Source organism: Schistocerca americana, chromosome X, assembly GCF_021461395.2.
Source record: "Schistocerca americana isolate TAMUIC-IGC-003095 chromosome X, iqSchAmer2.1, whole genome shotgun sequence".
Lineage (NCBI taxonomy): Eukaryota > Metazoa > Arthropoda > Insecta > Orthoptera > Acrididae > Schistocerca > Schistocerca americana.
Window position 1 is genome coordinate 243,494,527 of NC_060130.1, and position 20,187 is coordinate 243,514,713.

At 39.0% G+C, this 20,187-nt stretch overlaps 1 protein-coding gene across 1 annotated transcript in view; it reads left to right on the forward strand.

Annotated features, from left to right (window-relative positions):
• The window catches only part of LOC124554821 (protein sickie), a 1,236,186-nt gene that overhangs the window by 1,064,388 nt on the left and 151,611 nt on the right, over positions 1 to 20,187 (forward strand). Inside the window, exon 14 of the mRNA XM_047128484.1 lies at positions 9,542 to 9,620. Within this exon, the coding sequence (XP_046984440.1) occupies positions 9,542 to 9,620 (79 nt within the window). The remainder of the gene's footprint in view (positions 1 to 9,541; positions 9,621 to 20,187) is intronic.

Sequence of the window (20,187 nt, forward strand, 5' to 3'; positions counted from 1 at the left end):
GCAGGAGGAACAGGACTTTTGGTCAGGTGAATACAGGGTTATAAACACACAATCAAATAGGGGTAATGCAGGAGTAGGTTCAATAATGAATAAAAAAATAGGAGTGCGGGTAAGCTACTACAAACTGCATAGAGAACGCTTTATTGTGGCCAAGATAGACACGAAGCCCACGCCTACTACAGTAGTACAAGTTTATATGCCAACTAGCTCTGCAGATGATGAAGAAATTGAAGAAATGTATGATGAGATAAAAGAAATTATTCAGGTAGTGAAGGGAGATGAAAATTTAATAGTCATGGGTGACTGGAATTTGAGAGTAGGAAATGGGAGAGAAGGAAACATAGTAGGTGAATATGGATTGGGGCTAAGAAATGAAAGAGGAAGCTGCCTAGTAGAGTTTTGCACAGAGCATAACTTAATCATGGTTCAAGAATCATGAAAGATGGTTGTATACATGGAAGAACCCTGGAGATACTAGAAGGTATCAGATAGATTATATAATGGTAAGACAGAGATTTAGGAACCAGGTTTTAAATTGTAAGACATTTCCAGGGGCAGATGTGGACTCTGACCACAATCTATTGGTTATGAACTGTAGATTAAAACTGAAGAAACTGCAAAAAGGTGGGAATTTAAGGAGATGGGACCTGGATAAACTGAAAGAACCAGAGGTTGTACAGAGTTTCAGGGAGAGCATAAGAGAACAATTGACAGGAATGGTGGAAAGAAGTACAGTAGAAGAAGAATGGGTAGCTCTGAGGGATGAAGTAGTGAAGGCAGCAGAGGATCAAGTAGGTAAAAAGACGAGGGCTAGTAGAAATCCTTGGGTAACAGAAGAAATACTGAACTTAAGTGACGAAAGGAGAAAATACAAAAATGCAGTAAATGAAGCAGGCAAAAAGGAATACAGATGTCTCAAAAATGAGATTGACAGGAAGTGCAAAATGGCTAAGCAGGGATGGCTAGAGGACAAATGTAAGGATGTAGAGGCTTATCTCACTAGGGGTAAGATAGATACTGCCTACAGGAAAATTAGAGAGACCTTTTGGAGAAAAGAGAACAACTTGTATGAATATCAAGAGCTCAGATGGAAACCCAGTTCTAAGCAAAGAAGGGAAAGCAGAAAGGTGGAAGGAGTATATAGAGGGTCTATAACAAGGGTGATGTACTTGAGGACAATATTATGGAAATGGAAGAGGATGTAGATGAAGATGAAATGGGAGATACGATACTGCGTGAAGAGTTTGACAGAGCCCTGAAAAACCTGAGTCGAAACAAGGCCCCGGGAGTAGACAACATTCCATTAGAACTACTTATGGCCTTGGGAGAGCCAGTCCTGACAAAACTCTACCATCTGGTGAGCAAGATGTATGAGACAGGCGAAATCAGGCGAAATACCCTCAGACTTCAAGAAGAATATAATAATTCCAATCCCAAAGAAAGCAGGTGTTGACAGATGTGAAAATTACCGAACTATCAGTTTAATAAGTCACAGCTGCAAAATACTAACGCGAATTCTTTACAGACGAATGAAAAAACTGGTAGAAGCTGACCTCGGGGAAGATCAGTTTGGATTCCGTAGAAATATTGGAACACGTGAGGCAATACTGACCTTACGACTTATCGTAGAAGAAAGATTAAGGAAAGGCAAACCTACGTTTCTAGCATTTGTAGACTTAGAGAAAGCTTTTGACAATGTTGACTGGAATACGCTCTTTTCAAATTCTAAAGGTGGCAAAGACCGAAGGCGAGCTGAGCGAAAGGCTATTTACAATTTGTACAGAAACCAGATGGCAGTTATAAGAGTCGAGGGGCATGAAAGGGAAGCAGTGGTTGGGAAGGGAGTGAGACAGGGTTGTAGCCTGTCCCCGATGTTATTCAATCTGTATATTGAGCAAGCAGTAAAGGAAGAAAATGAAAAATTTGGAGTAGGTATTAAAATCCATGGAAAAGAAATAAAAACTTTGAGGTTCGCCAATGACATTGTAATTCTGTCAGAGACAGCAAAGGACTTGGAAGAGCAGTTGAACGGAATGGACAGTGTCTTGAAAGGAGGATATAAGATGAACATCAACAAAACCAAAACGAGGATAATGGAATGTAGTCGAGTTAAGTCGGGTGATGCTGAGGGTATTAGATTAGGAAATGAGACACTTAAAGTAGTAAAGGAGTTTTTCTATTTGGGGAGCAAAATAACTGATGATGGTCAAAGTAGAGAGGATATAAAATGTAGACTGGCAATGGCAAGGAAAGCGTTTCTGAAGAAGAGAAATTTGTTAACAATGAGTGTAGATTTAAGTGTCAGGAAGTCGTTTCTGAAAGTATTTGTATGGAGTGTAGCCATGTATGGAAGTGAAACATGGACGATAAATAGTTTGGACAAGAAGAGAATAGAAGCTTTCGAAATGTGGTGCTACAGAAGAATGCTGAAGATTAGATAGGTAGATCACATAACTAATGGCTCTGAGCACTATGGGACTCAACTGCTGAGGTCATTAGTCCCCTAGAACTTAGAACTAGTTAAACCTAACTAACCTAAGGACATCACAAACATCCATGCCCGAGGCAGGATTCGAACCTGCGACCGTAGGGGTCTTGCGGTTTCAGACTGCAGCGCCTTTAACCGCACGGCCACTTTGGCCGGCTACATAACTAATGTTGAAGTATTGAATATAATTGGGGAGAAGAGGAGTATGTGGCACAACTTGACAAAAAGAAGGGACCGGTTAGTAGGACATGTTCTGAGGCATCAAGGGATCACAAATTTAGCATTGGAAGGCAGCGTGGAGGGTAAAAATCGTAGAGGGAGCATATCTAATTAAAATATCTTAACATTCCTTATTATTCTAATTATTTTTTACTTTTTTGTTTTGTATTTTAAATTGTTATTTTATGTTTTAAATTCAGTTTACAGTTTCACATATGTGTATTTTGTTAATTGAAAATAATATGTAACCAATTTTTGTGATACAGAATCATTACAGCAATGAGAATCTGTACAGAATTGCTTAAAACAACATTTTTTGCACTCCATGCACATCAAATGAACAAAATTTCTTTACATAATGCACATGACAGACAACACAATATAAAACAAAACTCAGCAGGATTTACAGATTGTGGCAGGTGGTCCTCTGAATATCCTGATTTGCATGAGGCATATTTCAGTACATTGGAAAACCTTAACAAAGAGAATTGAAAATGTACTAGTGGCTGCAACTTGATTGTATTGTTTCTTAAGTGGGGATTGACATCATAACCATTCAGCAGAACTAGATCTGAAAATCTTCTCCCAGAGCTTTTTCCGCCATCAAATGCCATACATAAGCCGGGGCTGTACCTGTCCTGTCGAGCCGTTTGGGTCACTAGATGTAAAAGTTCCTTGCCCTCAGGTAGGATGCTCAAAACAGTTCTTTCACATAGACCACCTTAAGAATATAACATTAATATTGATTTTTCGCCTGTGCAGGGATATCTTTTGAAGTGGTCAGGCATTAGTTTAACAGATTTCAATGCTGTCACAAGAACATTTGCGGCTTCGGAAAGAGATTCTCAAGTTCTCAATACAAAATCTGCATTAGTTTCTTTTAAAACTATGAAAGGGGGGTGGTGAGTGTGAAAAAACCATTTTGAGCATCATACCTGAGGACAAGTAACATTCATCTTGTGATCTCAAAAGTCTCAACAGGACAGGTACAATCATTGGACATAAATGGCTTTTGATATTGAAAGAACTTTGTGAGAAGATTTTCAGATCTAGTCCTGCTGAATCATTTGATGCCAGTCTCCACTTAAACAATATAATCAAGCCACAGTCACTAGTATATAATGAATTCTCTTCATCAAGTTTTAAAATGTACTGAAATATGCTTGGTATTAAACAAAATATTTAGAGAATCATCTGCCACAATCTGAAATCCTACTGAGACATTATGTTTTAAGCATTTCTGTATAGATTTTGTAATGATTTTGTATCATAATAATGAGTTACTTATTATTTTCAGTTCATAAACTGAGTGAAAAAATAAGAGTTTAAAATATAAACTAACAATTTGAAACATGAAACAAAACAGTAAGTATAATAAATCATCTGAATAATAATGATTGGTCAGATATATTAATTATGTTTGTTGAAAATACTCAGATAGCACTTTTGTGTACAGCTTAATTTTTTCAAAAATGGTATTTCAGGAACCAGGTTTATTATGCGTGGATGGATGTGGCATTAAATCTTCTTTGCTTTAAGTGATAAAAGTTCTTATTTTTCAAAATTATCCAGTGGTTGTGGGGTATTTTGCAAATTTCAGATTTTACTGAAGTTGGACAGAGCAGTTTGCACAGTAATTACCAGTGTTACTTTTGACATCCATAACTGATCAGTAAATGTACTCACACGGCATATTTACAGTGAGTGTTATTACATTTTTACTCGTTTTTCTAATGCTCTTTTTCTGTACTTTCAAAACTTTGTTTATTTTTTATGCATTTGTTTCCCAGAAAAGAATTCCATATTTGAGAATTGTATGTACATATTATTATAATGTTGCTCAAATGCAAAATCAGATTTCCCACCAACCAACATTTATTCTGCTTCCAATTGAATTGATATACTGAGACATTGATTAAAATAGTTATCAGCACAAACACAGGTATCCAAGGAGTACATTAAGTCATAGTCTAGCTGTGAAGCCTACATTAGTCACATAACATGGGAGTTGCTGAGGGAACTTTTGAGTTACATATATCTTTGTGTATGTTAATGCCAGTTCAACTATGAATCAATATTCATTCCTAGAAATTTTGTGTTTGTTGTGCAGTTTGTAGAGGTACCTTATACATTTAATTTGACAGTGTCATTTTTCCTCTTCAAACTGAAATTCATGGTATTTGTTTTCTTTGTGTTCAATGTGACTTTATTTCATAATGGCCAATTGGAAACTTCCTTGTTCATAAGTTTAGCCTTGTTTGAAGTCTACTCTTTGTACCCTATCTGCTAGATATGGTCAGAACTATTCATTAGCTATGCCTCTTATAAAATGGTTCAAATGGCTCTGAGCACTATGGGACTTAATATCTATGGTCATCAGTCCCCTAGAACTTAGAACTACTTAAACCTAACTAACCTAAGGACATCACACAACACTCAGTCATCATGAGGCAGAGAAAATCCCTGACCCCGCCGGGAATCGAACCCGGGCACAGGAAGCGAGAACGCTACAGCACGACCACGAGCTGCGGACTATGCCTCTTATATCTAATGATTCTAGCTTATTTAGTAGACTCTTATGGTCAGCAGTATCAAAGGCCTGGAAAGATACAAGAATATGTCTGTGACACACCCATACTTGTCAAGAGAAAGTGGATTTTACTATGGCTGATACTGTACTTCAGCCACTTTGGCACCTAAACAGAGGCACAACTCTTGTACGTTTTAAATATCCTTAAAGGTTCTATGATGCAAGTGACTCCTTTATTATGTATGTTAGGGGAGCTTGTATACTCTTTACGCTTTGTTTCTGGGCACACATTTGTTACTTCATCTATGCCTATTAACCTTTTTTTTTGTTTTGTTTTCTGTTTTATACAGTTTTACTGACTTTATGCTCTGTGATTGGTCATAACAACATTGTAATTATTGCATAATTATTTACAGGTTTTGGAATTTTTTTGTTGTAATTTTTCTGCAGTGCATGAAAAATTTTCATTCACATAGTTTGCTAGGTGGTGTGGATCATTTACTGTTTTATCCTCCTCTCATGTCAGTATGTTGTTATGCTTCTAAATGAAAAGGACAACATTGTGTGTGTTCTGTAGGATTGATTCACTTAGTTAACTGGTTTTTGGCTTACAAGGCTGTCATCAGACTTCAACTGAGTATCATTGTCGAAAAAGTTGCAATATTTATAAAAAAAAAATTAAATAAATAAAAATAAAGAGAGGGGAAGAGGGGGGGGGGGAATGGAAAAGATGTTATTCATCTCATGTTGTTTACAAGTATTGTAACTCCTTTGGTAACAATAGCTAAAGTCTGGTTAACTTAATAAATTAATCTTGTAGAACATCAAAATATTCTGCTTTTTAATTGATAATTACGTTATTCTACCAAGAAGCGACAGAAGAATTGGTTAAGAAAATGTGTCATTATGCTTTCCTCTTGCCCTGTTTCCCTTTTACAGCCATCTCAGACTTATTGGATAACTATTAATAAAACTGCACTGCATTAAATTGGCACAGATCACAAACAAATGGCTGATTACAAAATTATTGTGTGAAGTGGACTCATATTCGGAAGGATTGCAGCTTATTTCACATTCTTGCTATTCTATTTTAGGTATTTTGTTGTTCTGCTAAGTGAGTTCAGGTGAATGTTTGGATGGTTCCTTATAAATACCACAGCTAGTTACCTTCTCCATCCTCGTTTAAACTCTTAATCTCTAATGAGCTGAACATCAGTGAGATATAGAACTATAAACTTCTTTCTTATGTTAAGATTCCACTGTTAACTGCAAGCAGTCATTTAGCCACAGCCATTACTGTAAGTGTAGATTCAGTGGAAGTTACCAGTATCAAAGCAGTGAGGGTGGGTTGTGAGCTGTGCCCAGATAGTTTAGTGGTAAGAGCATTGCATCCAAAAGGCGAGTCCTAATTCCAGTACTGCACACAGTTTGAACCTGACATTGCCTACTTCCCTATGGAGTTAAAGATTCATTCTGGTTATCAGTATTAATTTAAAAGGAGACTCCTCATGCATAATGACAGAAGTGCAAATTCTAAATCGGTACTGCTTTGTTTGTAACCAGAGGGTTGGTTAGTCTACCATAATTCTGTCCACTTTTGAAAACACTATAAGATGTATGTTTTGCGAATAAAAGTTCATCGAGTCTTTGTGTTTTGTTTTTATTTCAGGTAGGTATTTTGAAGTGAAAGCTCCATCATCAGGGTTTTCAAGATTCACTCGAGGTTTTTTATCATGACCAGATGAACCAGTTGGACCTGCATGTTGTGAGAATCTGCTTCCCAGCTTGTGGAGGAAAGCCACAGTTGAACCTGGAAAATCCTTATGATGGAGCTTTTAACTGTGAAATACATTTTTTTGGGGGGGGGGAGGGGGGGAGCAAAATCAATATAAACAACTAAAGTGCAGAAACTTTTGAGACTTACATTCGTAAAATATGCATACATTTCATTTTTCTTGTGTACTATTTAGGATTTGGCAGAAATGGGAGCTCGTCATGAAATGTTACTGATAAAGCCAAATCTCTGCTCTCCCATTGTAATTTCAGTATGTAAAAACTGAAAGGAGTACGGAAACATCTCATTGAATAGTCAAAGTGTGGAGTTGTAGATAAGCATGTAAACAAGACTGAGAATGTTTGCTAACTTTAGACAAATCCTCCTTCAGAGTTATAGCATACATGTATGACTCTACAGCTGAATTGTGCTATGCTACAGCTTAGCTCGAAGGGGTGACTGATTGTGTCAGGTGGAGTGGGTGAGGGGAGAGAGGATACAGGGAATGGGAGGCAGGATTGAAGAAGGGTGGCTGATGACTGGTGTGACGGAGGCAGCAGGTGCACAGCTTAGGGTTATGCCACTGGTGAGCTCATACTGACCACGGGCAAGGGGTCTGTGGACAGTATACACTAGTGTGGAGGAGTGGGGTGGAAGGAGAAGATAGAACAGGGAAAGAGGGAAATGTGGTGTGTGGGGGGGGGGGGGGGGGGGAGGGGGGGCTTGTGGTGGGGCATGGTAACAATTGTGACCACCATGCACATAGCTGCCTGCCTCACATTTAATTGGAAATACAAAGACGTGATTGTTTCAAAAGAAATGTAATTGTGCATCAATCCTTCCTTTGTATGTTACTGTTATAGCAATTTTAAAAAAAATTCTTCATTTGAAATGTTGATTGTGGTTCCATTAAGTTCAATTGAATGGTGCTAATGAGTGGAAGTATTGTATGAAGACACAGTTAAAACTGCTGGGTTTTTTGCTGTTATCTGATGTGTGAGTGTAATGTATTATTACATTAATCCTTTAGTTTTTTTGCTTCAGACCATAACTTTTCATGTTGATTTGTCTATAACATTGTGTGCTACTAAGAAATATTGTTATTTGAATTTGGACACTGTCTTCAAGCATCATTGAGAAGTTCATTTCTGGATTCTAGTGATTCCTTGTATAACGTACACAGTTCAGAGCTTGACAAGTCCATTTGAAATGTTTGTTTCCGAGTTTTGCATTCCAGTGCAGTATTGCAGCATTACAGAAGCTGTAATATTTTCAGTTGCTGATCAGTGTTTGAAATTATTAGTAATTTTATTTGCGATATTCTCATATATGTGCATTAAATCCCAACTTCAATATGAACTGTGTAGTAAAATAAAAACTATGGTGTATGTAGTTTTGTCCATATGCTTGTTATGGTATTTATGTTGTGATATTTGTGATGTAATGACTAAGAAATTGTGCTGTAAAATAGTTAAAAAGTCTGTTTCAACATAGTTCTGTGTGTGGGTAATTTATGGTGAGATGTAACATCATTTGAAAAGCATCTTCTCTCTATCGTGCATATGTTGTGAATATCATTGTGAATCATTTCCTTGACTGATGTGGTTAGTTACTCAATTTTAGTATTGTGCAGATTTCTTGCAATTGATAATAATGAGATCTGTTACAGGAGGAGTTGTTCAGATAATTTCCAGATATCTAAGAGCTGTTCTTAATTGGTCTTTTCGTAAATTCTGCATTTGGCAAACGAAGAAAAGAAATGGATTGTTTGATGATAATCATGTAGATTTGATGTGCTGTTTTAGCATCTCAGTTCTTTGTGAAATAAACTGTAATTTCATATTTGTTGTCATTCCCAGAACACATAGTTACAAGTAATATGTTTGCACAAATCATTCCACTCATCTACTCTGTACCAACATCAGAACAACATATTTCAGAGGCATAAGTGAATTACCAGCATATAACTACAGCAGATCAGCAGTTCAAAGTATCTATATGTTAGTTTTTATTGTTAATGTTGTTGGCTGTGAATATTTGAAATGCTTGAAAGTTCCATCACTTTTCCATTTGATTGCACCGGTATATTGCCTTTCTCTTGGCAGTTCCATTGCCATTCAAGTAGTGTGACATGTTCACTTTGTAAGTGTTATTTTATGTGGATCTCCATGCCATAGGCGGTTGTTACTAAATAATATATCCAAGAAAAGCGGAGTTGTCATTTCATTTGCGAAATTTCCAAATGAATTGGAAATAAAAGTAGGTATTATTTGATTTGGAGCATTCCACTTATTTAATTGCTTGTAATGCTTGAAAGAGTGATGTTTTCTGTAGTTAGTTCATTATCACTCTACCCTTCAGCTCTGAATATTATTTTATCTTCCTTGTGTATTGATACTGCATGTCAACACCATAACATTGTTGAAAATATATTCAGTTATAATGACGTATTTTAATTTGAAATTCATTGCAGATATAAACTCAATTTTGGAGAGTAGTAGTTAAAAATATTGTTTCTGACCATTTCCAGATCTGATGACTCAAGCACGTCTGGCTCTGTAGCAGACCTGTGTGGAGCTGACCATCGTCCTGGCCATACGCAAAGCAAGGTAGCACACTAGAATTTTTTGAATGAGACTGTAGTTCGATTTGTAATTATTGGCTTCGCCAGTTTAGCAGTGAAGCTCTTATCCAACCACAGGTCTTAACTAGAAAGCATTTGTTTACTACTTTGTTATCTTTATATTAATATTCGTAAAGTAGTTCACTGTGAGGTGGTGCACGCAGAAAACAAGAAGGTGCCCAGGTAGCGTGGAACAATAGAAGTTTATTTCTAGAAGAAAGGAATATAAGAGTGTATCCTGATCTGTGAGAAGAATTGTCATTCTATGAATACAGTTCCCGGAAGATGCAAGAGAAAGCACACAGTCTGTCACTATGTTACACTGCCATAGGTAAAGTTTGAACCAACCGCAGACACAATCAGTTTTTACACTAGCACAGACCTAGTCCTGGTGTGCACTGTCAGAGACTTGTCATATATTGCTTGGATTCGTGGTTGGTTTTAGACTCGGATTCAGACTGCCAGAGAGCTGCAGGCAGCAGTCTTATAAAGGCCACCTTGCATATGGATACGAGGAAGTGGCTGCATCAGGGTGGCTACATGATGTTAGATAGTGCTGTCTATATCTGGTGATCATAGTGCCCTCATTACTGCAGTGGTTGTCAGAGTGCTGTGGAGCTGCATCAGCTGCAGATGTCTGGCAGTGTAGCAACCCACAGGACAGTGTTGTGTGTTCTGGGTCATCAGGCACCAGCTGTAGACTGCATTCCTCTTCCCTGTGGAGGGAGGTGGTGAAGCCCTGTTTATGCATAGATGGTGGCCGTGGTGGAGGTGATGGCCAAAATGAGGCAGTATTAACAAGCTGTGTGCTGTCAAGTTGTGATTCCCCTCCATGCTGCCAGTTACCAGATAGTTCTTTTAGTCAAACTGTCCTCTCTCACAGTGTCTTAAGTCCATCTCTGGCAGACTCAAATAACAACAAACTAAAGTTTCTCATAATGTCCTCTAAAATTCTTGCTCAGTTTATATTAGTATTGAGTGAAAGTACAAATTGATAAATTATTTTTAAAAGATTTTTCGTTTTATAACAAAAATATCTTGTTTTTATGCATATGACAGTAGCTGCATTATTACTGACTGTTTTATGCATTCATTTTGTGCTCATTTCTATTTAACATGTGAATGTGTTGCTGGACAGAACATGTACTGGTTGCTGGTTACCTGGATCCTGTCTCCCCCCCCCCCCCCCCCCCCCCCTCTCTCTCTCTCTCTCTCTCTCTCTCTCTCTCTCTCTCTCTCTCTCTCTCTCTCTCTCTCTCACACACACACACACACACACACACACACACACACACACACACACACACACAATCCCTCTATTAACAAATATCCTGTAATGCCTCAGGACATGTCTTATCAACAAGTCTCTTCTTGTATTCTAGTTTTGCTACAAATTTCTTTTCTCCCACTTTGATTCTGGACCTCCTCTTTAGTCATTCAGTATCTCCAGCCAATCTTCACCATTCATTTCAGAAGCTTTTATTCTCTTCTTGTCTGAACTGTTTATCATCAATGTTTAACTTTAGTACAAGACTACACTCCAGACAAATAACTTCAAATAAGATGTACTAACAATTGTATTTAAAATTCAGTATTAAACGATAACTCATTTTTTAGAAATCCTTTCCTTGCTATTATCAGTTTGCATTTTGTATCCTCTGCCCTTTTGCCATTTCCATTTATTTTCCTGCACATATAGCAAAACTTGTCCACTACTTTTATCATCTTACTCCCTAATCTGATTCCCTCAGCGTCATAAGATTTAATTTGACTGCAGTCCATTTGTTAATATCCATGTTATAACCACTTTTCAACTTGCTATCCATTCTGTTCAGCTGATTTTCCAAGTCCTTTGCTGTTTCTGACAGAATTATGTCACCAATAAACCTTACAGTTTTTATTTTTTCTATCTGAACCTTAATTCCCTTTCTAAATTTCTCTCTGGTTCTGCTAAGGGCTACAACCCTGTCTCATCCTCTTTTCAAATACTGATTTCCTTTCACATCCTTGAACACTTACAACTGCAGCCTGGTTTCCCCACAGTTTGTAGACAGCCTCTAGAATGAATTTTCACTCTGCAGCAGAGTGTACACCGATTTGAAACATCCTATCAGTTCCACAGACTAGGTATGCCGCATTATTTTAGGAGGAGAAGGTGTACACGCCTTACAGTGTATTAAGCTATTGATAATATATCTATTACTATGAAGACCAGAGTAGGTGTGCAAACAGACACTGACATCTCAGATGGGGGAACCATGGCAGTGCTCCCATCTTTGATTATATATATAAATATTCATTTGCTACCAGTTGCTACGACACATATCTTCGATATGCTAGTGTACTATGTGCGGCGTTCAAGGTACTTTGTGTTTCCCACTGACTGAGATTGGAATACGGAATCTCTTCCTTTCTCAGGACAATGCTCCACTAGCTGAACTATCCAGGAATGAGTAATGACCCATTCGAACAAACTTTTGCTCCTTGTATTTTGTCCTTACTAACTTAAGATATTTGAATAGTGTATTCCAGTTAACATTGTTAATAGGTTTCTCTTTATCTGTAATTGTTTTCAATGTAGGTTTACCTATAAGTTCACTAGTAAGTTCCCCAATCATGCTGCCATCATAGGAGGAGACTTTAATAATCCTACAATCAATTGAGATAATTACAGTTTTGTAAATGATGGACATGACAAGACGTCCTGTGAAACATTGCATAATGCATTCTGTGATAACTACCTGTAACAGATTGTTTGGAAGCTCACTCATGATGGAAGTATATTGTATGTAATAGCTATGAACAGTCTTGACCTCTTGAAGCATGTCCACGTAGAAACTAGTATCAGTGACCATGAGGCAGTTGTAGGAACAATGATTGCCAACGTACAAAGGGCGACTAGAACAAATTTATATTTTCAGCAAGCTAGAAAAGGAGGAAGTAGTATTGTATCTAATAAGTAACTAGAAACTTTTAGTTTAGGAGAGGAGCATGTAGAACTCTGGCTCAGGTTTTGAATAATGCTTGACCGTTCACTGATAGATTTGTACCTAGTGGAACAGTTCATAATGGGAGGAACCCTTCATGGTATACAGTCACTAGAAACATCTAGAGCAGGGCTTCACAACATGCGTGCTCGCGGAGCAAGCTGTGAGCAGCAAGGCGCGAGCACGGAGCAACGCGAGCACGCTACCCCCACTACCGGACCAGAACGGACAGTGGGGAGAGTCACGTGGGGCACACAACAGCTGCCGCCAGTCACTGTAAATCCGCGGCCACCTGCAGGGATACCACTCACGAATTATTACTGCGTCAAATGAAACAAATAAAGGAGAATGTACACATGCCACATAATTTTATTAGCTTAGTGTATGCCTCTACATTCGCATTAATTTGTGAACTGTTACACAATAAAAGGTGTCACTGAAGTGTGGGATTCTCGATTATCTTGTACTTTTTGCCCTTTACAATTGCGTCTATGTTCGGAGTAATTGTTCTTGTGCATTTTAGGCGCAGCGTGCAGTTTAAATTTCAATCAGACAATGCGTTTCTCAGACGCGTCTTGTTACATTTCATTGCAGAGAACAGTTGTTCACAAACATACGTGGAACTGAACATTGATATTATTGTAGCCGCCAGTTTGTGAAAACGAGGAAATCTACCCTGAGGGAAGTGTCTGTAGAATTCCAAAATGTTTTTCTTGTTCTGAAATTTGTCTCTGTATTCTCTGTCACACTGCAGGTCAATAATTTCTTGCTGCAGCTCAGGACGAATCTCTTCAATATTCGCTGAATATGGAGAGAACAGATCAAAATCACTGTCTAGTGCTGTCAGTCAGATCTTGAAAGCGCTGATCAACTAAACTATGTGAATAACGTTCACAGTCTTTGTGAACATCTTGCATGGATGATAATTTAGGAAAATGAGCTAGGTTTCCTGTTTCCAGCTGACTCACCCAAAGTGTCAATTTCATTTTAAAAGCTCGTATTCGATCTATGAAATGAGTAATTACCAGATCTTTACCTTGTAGTAAAATGTTCAAAGCATTCAGATGGCTAGTTAAATCTGCTAAGAACGCGAGATCACATTCAAACATGCGTGCGCATTTCCCCTCCATCCCCCCTCCGCAACCTTGCACCTGCTCGCGAGCACGTGCCTGAGCAGACGCGAGTACTCGCGCTCAAAACCGGCCAGTTGTTAAGCCCTGATCTAGAGAAACAGAGACTACTGCATAATAGGCATAAAACAAAGCTTAGGGCTGGAGATATGGAACTGCTGAATGAAATGCATTTCTACATCTACATCGGTACTCTGCAAATCACACTTAAGTGCCTGGCAGAGGGTTGATCAAACCACTTTCACAACAATTCTCTATTATTATTATTCCACTCTCGAATAGTGCGCGGTAAAAACGAACACCTATATCTTTCCTTGTGAGCTCTGATTTCCCTTATTTTATTATGATGATCATTTCTCCCTATGTAGGTCAGCATCAACAACATATTTTTGCAATTGGAGAAGAAAGTTGGTGATTAAATTTTGTGAGAAGATTTCCCCGCAATGGAAAATGCCTTTGTTTTAATGGTATCTATCCCAAATCCTGCTGCATTATGTTTGTGGCACTCTGTCCCCTATTTTGTAATAATACAAAATATACTGCTCTTCTTTGAACTTTCTTGATGTACTCTGTGAATTTGGCGAGGACCCCAGACCATACAACAGTGCTCCAAAAGAGGGCAGACGAACGTAATACAGGTAGTCTCTTTTGGAGACCTGTTACATTTTCTAAGTGCTCTGCCAATAAAACACAGTATTTGGTTTGCCTTCCTCGCAACATTTGCTAAGTGTTCTTTCCAATTTATTTCCAATTTAAATTGTTCGTAATTGTAAGTCCTAGGTATTTAGTTGAATTTACGGTCTTTAGAGTAGACTGATTTATCATGCAACAGAAGTTTAACAGATTCTTTTTAGCACTCATGTGGATGACCTCACACTTTTCATTATTTGGGACCAATTAACAATTTTTGTACCATTCAGATATCTTTCATAAATTGTTTTGTAATTTGTTTTGACCTTCTGATGAGTTTACTAGATGATAAATGACAGCATCATCTGCAAACACCGAGCGAGGTGGCGCAGTGGTTAGACACTGGACTCGCATTCGGGAGGACGACGGTTCAATCCCGCGTCCGGCCATCCTGATTTAGGTTTTCCGTGATTTCCCTAAATCACTCCAGGCAAATGCCGGGATGGTTCCTCTGAAAGGGCACGGCCGACTTCCTTCCCCATCCTTCCCTAATCCGATGAGACCGATGTCCACGCTGTCTGGTCTCCTTCCGCAAAAACAACCAACCAACAACATCTGCAAACAACCTAAGATGGCTGCTCAGATTGTCTCTTAAATTGTTTATATAGATAAGGAATAGCAGAGAGCCTATAACATTAACTTTGGGAAAGCCAGAAGTCCATCAATTACTATGTACTGTGACCTCTCTGACAGGAAATTACAAATCCAATCACATAACTGAGACAATATTCCATAAGCACCCAATTTCACTACAAGCTGCTTGTGTGGTACAGTGTCAAAAGCCTTTTGCAAATCTAGAAATGCATAATCAGTTTGAAATCCCTTGTCAGTAGGATTCAACACTTTGTGTGTGTAAAGAGCTAGTTGTGTTTCACAAGAACGATGTGTTCTAAATCCGTGTTGACTGTGTGTCAATAGACAGTTCCCCTTGAGGTAATTTGTAATGTTTGAACACAATATATGTTCCAAAATCCTGCTGCATATTGATGTTAATGATATGGGCCTGTAATTTAGTGGATTCTTGAACATTGGTGTGACCTGTGCAACTTTCCAGTCTTCGGGTTTGACTGTCAAGAGGACAATGCCTGAAGCCTTCACCAACTACTGTAGAAGAATATAATCCCAGGATCTCTCACAAAGCCCAAAGAAATTCTGATTATACACACACACACACACACACACACACACACACACAGGGTGTCCCATTTATCTTGACCAACCGAAATAACTGTTTGTTCAGATGCAAATTACAAAACGTTTCAAGCAAATGTTCTTTAGCCGTCAGGGGGACATCAGTCAGCACGATTGCCTTCATTGTAGCTTTGTTTTTTTTTACAAAGATATGAACAGCAGTATTACTTTTTTAAATGGTACCCTGTATTTTATTCAGTAACTCATTTCCTCTCTTAAAGACTATTAAAAAATGTATCACAGTGTACCATTCACTGAAACACAACGTTATTAATTACATAACACAACATTGATGTTGACGCTCCCAGCACTTAGTGCAGGTACTCAGGGTAATGGAACACATCCACGAGCTGATGTTGACAGAGGAAAAATGTAAACATAAGTAGAATGCACACCTGTCATTCCATCAACCATCATCAGTTGAAGAGTTGCGTGAGTAGTATGTACACCAACAAAGGGGAATGTAAGTTAACAGAACAGTAATTGCAATACTGTTTTCTTATGTAGGGGTACATTTAGGACAGTAGTTTAGTCCTTTTAAATGCTGTTGTGTAGAGTAGGCATACAGTAAAGGCAGTCCTTGTTACAAACTGCATCGACATAATGTTTCTTTTATTGTTGTTGTTGTTGATGTTGTTGCTGTTGAAGGTAAGTGAAATGCCACGCAGGCAGCTGAACTGTACAGAGAGCGATATCCTGACAAGAACCTACCTTCATGATGGAAGTTTTCTCGTCTTGTTGCGGCGCTTCAAGAAATGGGATATTTCAGCCCATGACAACGCAATCATCATAGCACTCGCACAGACGAAACTGTCGAAGTTACTCTTCTCGCTTCCGTTGCTATGAATCCACATGTGAGCACACGACAGCTTGAACACAAGATTGCTATTCCTAAAACCAGTGTATATCGTATTCTTATACGTCACCAGATCCATCCTTACCATGTACACCTACATCAAGAATTGCATGGGAATGATTTCCAGAATCGTGTACAGTTCTGTCAGTGGGCACAGCAGCAAATCCTCTCAGATTCTTCTCCAATGTTCTATTTACCGATGAATGTTCCTTCTCAAACAAAGAACAGATAAATACAAGGAACATGCATTATTGGTCCAGTGACAACCTACGATGGCTTGGACAGGTGGAACATCAGCGTCAACGGAGAGTTAACGTCTGGTGTGGGATGCTTGGTACTTCAATTATTGGCCCATATTTTGTCAATGGAAGTCTAAATGGCACAGCATATGCCAACTTCCTCAGACAAATTCTTCCTCCTCTCTGGATGAAGTGCCGCTAAGAACCAGAATGCTTATGTGGCATCAACACGATGGATGTCCAGCACATAATGCCTTGCGTGCACGTCGTGTTCTGAACCGAAGGTATCTTGCCAGATGGATTGATCGAGGAGGAACAGTTACTTGGCCTGCTAGGTCTCCTGATTTAAATCCTCTGAACTTTTTTCTTTGGGGATGCATTAAAGACATTGTCTGTCGCGATACTCCAACAACTCCAGAGGACATGCAGGAACTTATCATGCTTGCATGTAATTTTCTTCAGCAGGCAACACTGGAAGCAGTAAATAATTATTTCATTCAACGAGTGCACCAGTGTATCAATGTCCAGTGCCACCACTTTGAGCACGTTTCAATGTTCCACTCCTGGGCAATGGTACAGGAGAGCCGAAGTCAATTTTGTGTGTGTTTTTACTTGATTTTCATTTGTTTTCCGACAACTCGAGCAAGTGGACGAGTTTGTGATCCTGGGCTCAAAGTCAATGTTGTGTTATGTAATTAATAATGTTGTGTTTCAGTGAATGTTACACTGAATTTTTGAATAGGTCTTTAGGATAGGAAATTAATTACTGAATAAAAAATACAGGGTTCCATTTAAAAAAGTCATACTGCTGTTCATATCTTTGTAAAAAACAAATCTACAATGAAGGCAATCACGCTGATTGATGTCCCCCTGAGGCTAAAGAACATTTGCTTGAAACATTTTGTAATTTGCATCTGGACAAACAGTTATTTAGGTTGGTCAAGATAAATGGGACACCTTGTATATATAGGCTGTTAGTGGTGCCAATGTTAATGTGCAGACAGTCATGGACAAGGCAGGAACTGAAATTGAGGGTAGCAAAGCAAAAGCAGAGACACTGAACTTGGTTTTTGAAATTTTCCTTTACAAATGAAAATCCAGGGCTATTGCCCCAATTTAATTCTCACACAACTATAAAGGTTAGTGTTGTGGTTGGCAGGAGAGCCAACACTATGTTACTAGAGGAGGCCAAAAGGCACGCGTTTTAGCTCACGCAGGCTGGCGTGAGCTCTGGAACAGGACAAGGAAATTAGAATTTAGAAAAACGGATGTAGCTGTTGGAATACTTAACTTTAATCCATTAATGATGAACGCCACTCTTGACGGTACATGATTCACAATATCAATAGTAACTGAATATGACGCCTTGCTAGGTCGTAGCAAATGACGTAGCTGAAGGCTATGGTAAACTATCGTCTCTGCAAATGAGAGCGTAATTTGTCAGTGAATCATCGCTAGCAAAGTCGGTTGTACAACTGGGGCGAGTGCTAGGAAGTCTCTCTAGACCTGCCGTGTGGCGGCGCTCGGTCTGCAATCACTGATAGTGGCGACACGCGGGTCCGACGTATACTAACGGACCGCAGCCGATTTAAAGGCTACCATCTAGCAAGTGTGGTGTCTGGCAGTGACACCACAGTTAGTGCTATAGATATTAACAAATTAGGAAAGGAATAGAGTGCTTCTTACCACACACACACACACACACACACACACACACACACACACACACACACATTCACTTAAGCAAGAATACCTCATGCACGCATGGCGCTGTCACTGGCAGCTCCGACCGGAATTCATTGGCTTCTTTGCTGAAGAAAACCTTGACCGAAAGCTGTAATGTGTAACAGTCTTTTTGTTGTGCCTGTCTACAACTGAACGGGTTTTCTTTAGGGTGAGTAGCCATCTATCCTTTTCCTAATATAGGCCTCTGATGATGCAGCAACTGAAAAATGCATTGGCATTCCGGTCAGAGCTACTGGTGGTAGCGGTCATGTGTGCATGAGGTGTGCTTGCTTTTGTGTGTGTGTGTGTGTGTGTGTGTGTGTGTGTGTGTGTGCGTGCGTGCGTTTTTTTTTTTAAAAGAAGGCTTTGGCCGGCCGAAAGCTATAATGTGTAACAGTCTTTTCGTCTTGCCCATCTACAACTGAACAGGTCATCTTTACAGTGAGTAGCAATCTGTCTTTTTCCTAATATTTTTGATATTCCAACCTGGAGTTTCATTGTTTGATACCGATATTAGTGTCAGCCTTGTTGAGAAGCAACTAATTCAGTCAAATTGAACAAAGCCCCAGGGCCTGATCACCATCAGATCCTATACTGAATTTGTGGCTGATTAGACCTCTGTTTAACTATAATATAATGTAGATCCCCTCACAAAAAACCAAGGCCAGTAGTTATAAGAAAGCATGAGTAACGTCCTTGTACAAGAAGTGTAGCAAAAGTAATCCATTTGTTGTAAAACCTTAGAACATATTTTGAGCTCAAACATAGGCTGGCCATATTTCAAAGAGCAAAAATTGGGACACTTGTACTTATACTTCATACTTACCTTCATTACTACACTTTAGCTTACATTTCTGGTCAGTTATTGTGATATTTTGATATCAATAAAAGGCCTCTGATGATGCACCAACTGAAAAACCCGTAGCAAGAATGTATCTTCATTTTGTGGATTGGAAAGGAAAGTGTAAGTACAATAGACGTATATAAAATTCTTTTCTTCAGAAATAAAAAAAGACTGATATATCCTTTTTATGATAATAGCGTGGATATATTTTCTGCAATGTTTAGTCATTTACTACACTGCCAAGAAAAAAATTAGTACACCTGGAAAGACGATGTCGATTTTGATCCAATGATGGCATTGCCACCTGGAGGATAGTAGATGTAGTGATAATGGTGTCAACATCTTCTGCCAACAGATAATGTAGTGGCATAGCTACCAGAGTGCCACCTGTGCTGTGTCTACTTTGTAATAAGGGAACGCTCACAGCCAGAAGGCTCAGTGTGGTGCAAACATGTGAAGCAAACAGGCAACCATGCCACAGAGAGGCACTGTGCTTCCTACAGCTAACTGAGCTTCCTAGTGGTGGATGGTCATTTTGGAAAATTGCCACACAAGTTGGTCGTGGTGAGTCAGTTGTGCAAAAATGCTGGTATCAGTTGTCATGCGAGCATTCTCACATCCATAGACAATGTTCTGGGTGTCCATGCAGAGCAGGTGCCCGCCAGAATTGTTGTATTGTAGGATCAGTAATGGCAGATTGTACAGCTACCACAGCGCAGATAAGAGGGCTTGTGAGCCTAGACAAGTCAACAAGAACTGTTGCGAAACAGTTATTAGCAGTGGGACTGTGGGCAAGCGCACCTCTAGCTGGTCTTCCACTCACACGGCAGTGTTGACATGCACGGCTCGACCACTGCCATCAGAGGATCACTTGGGATATGGAAGGGCACA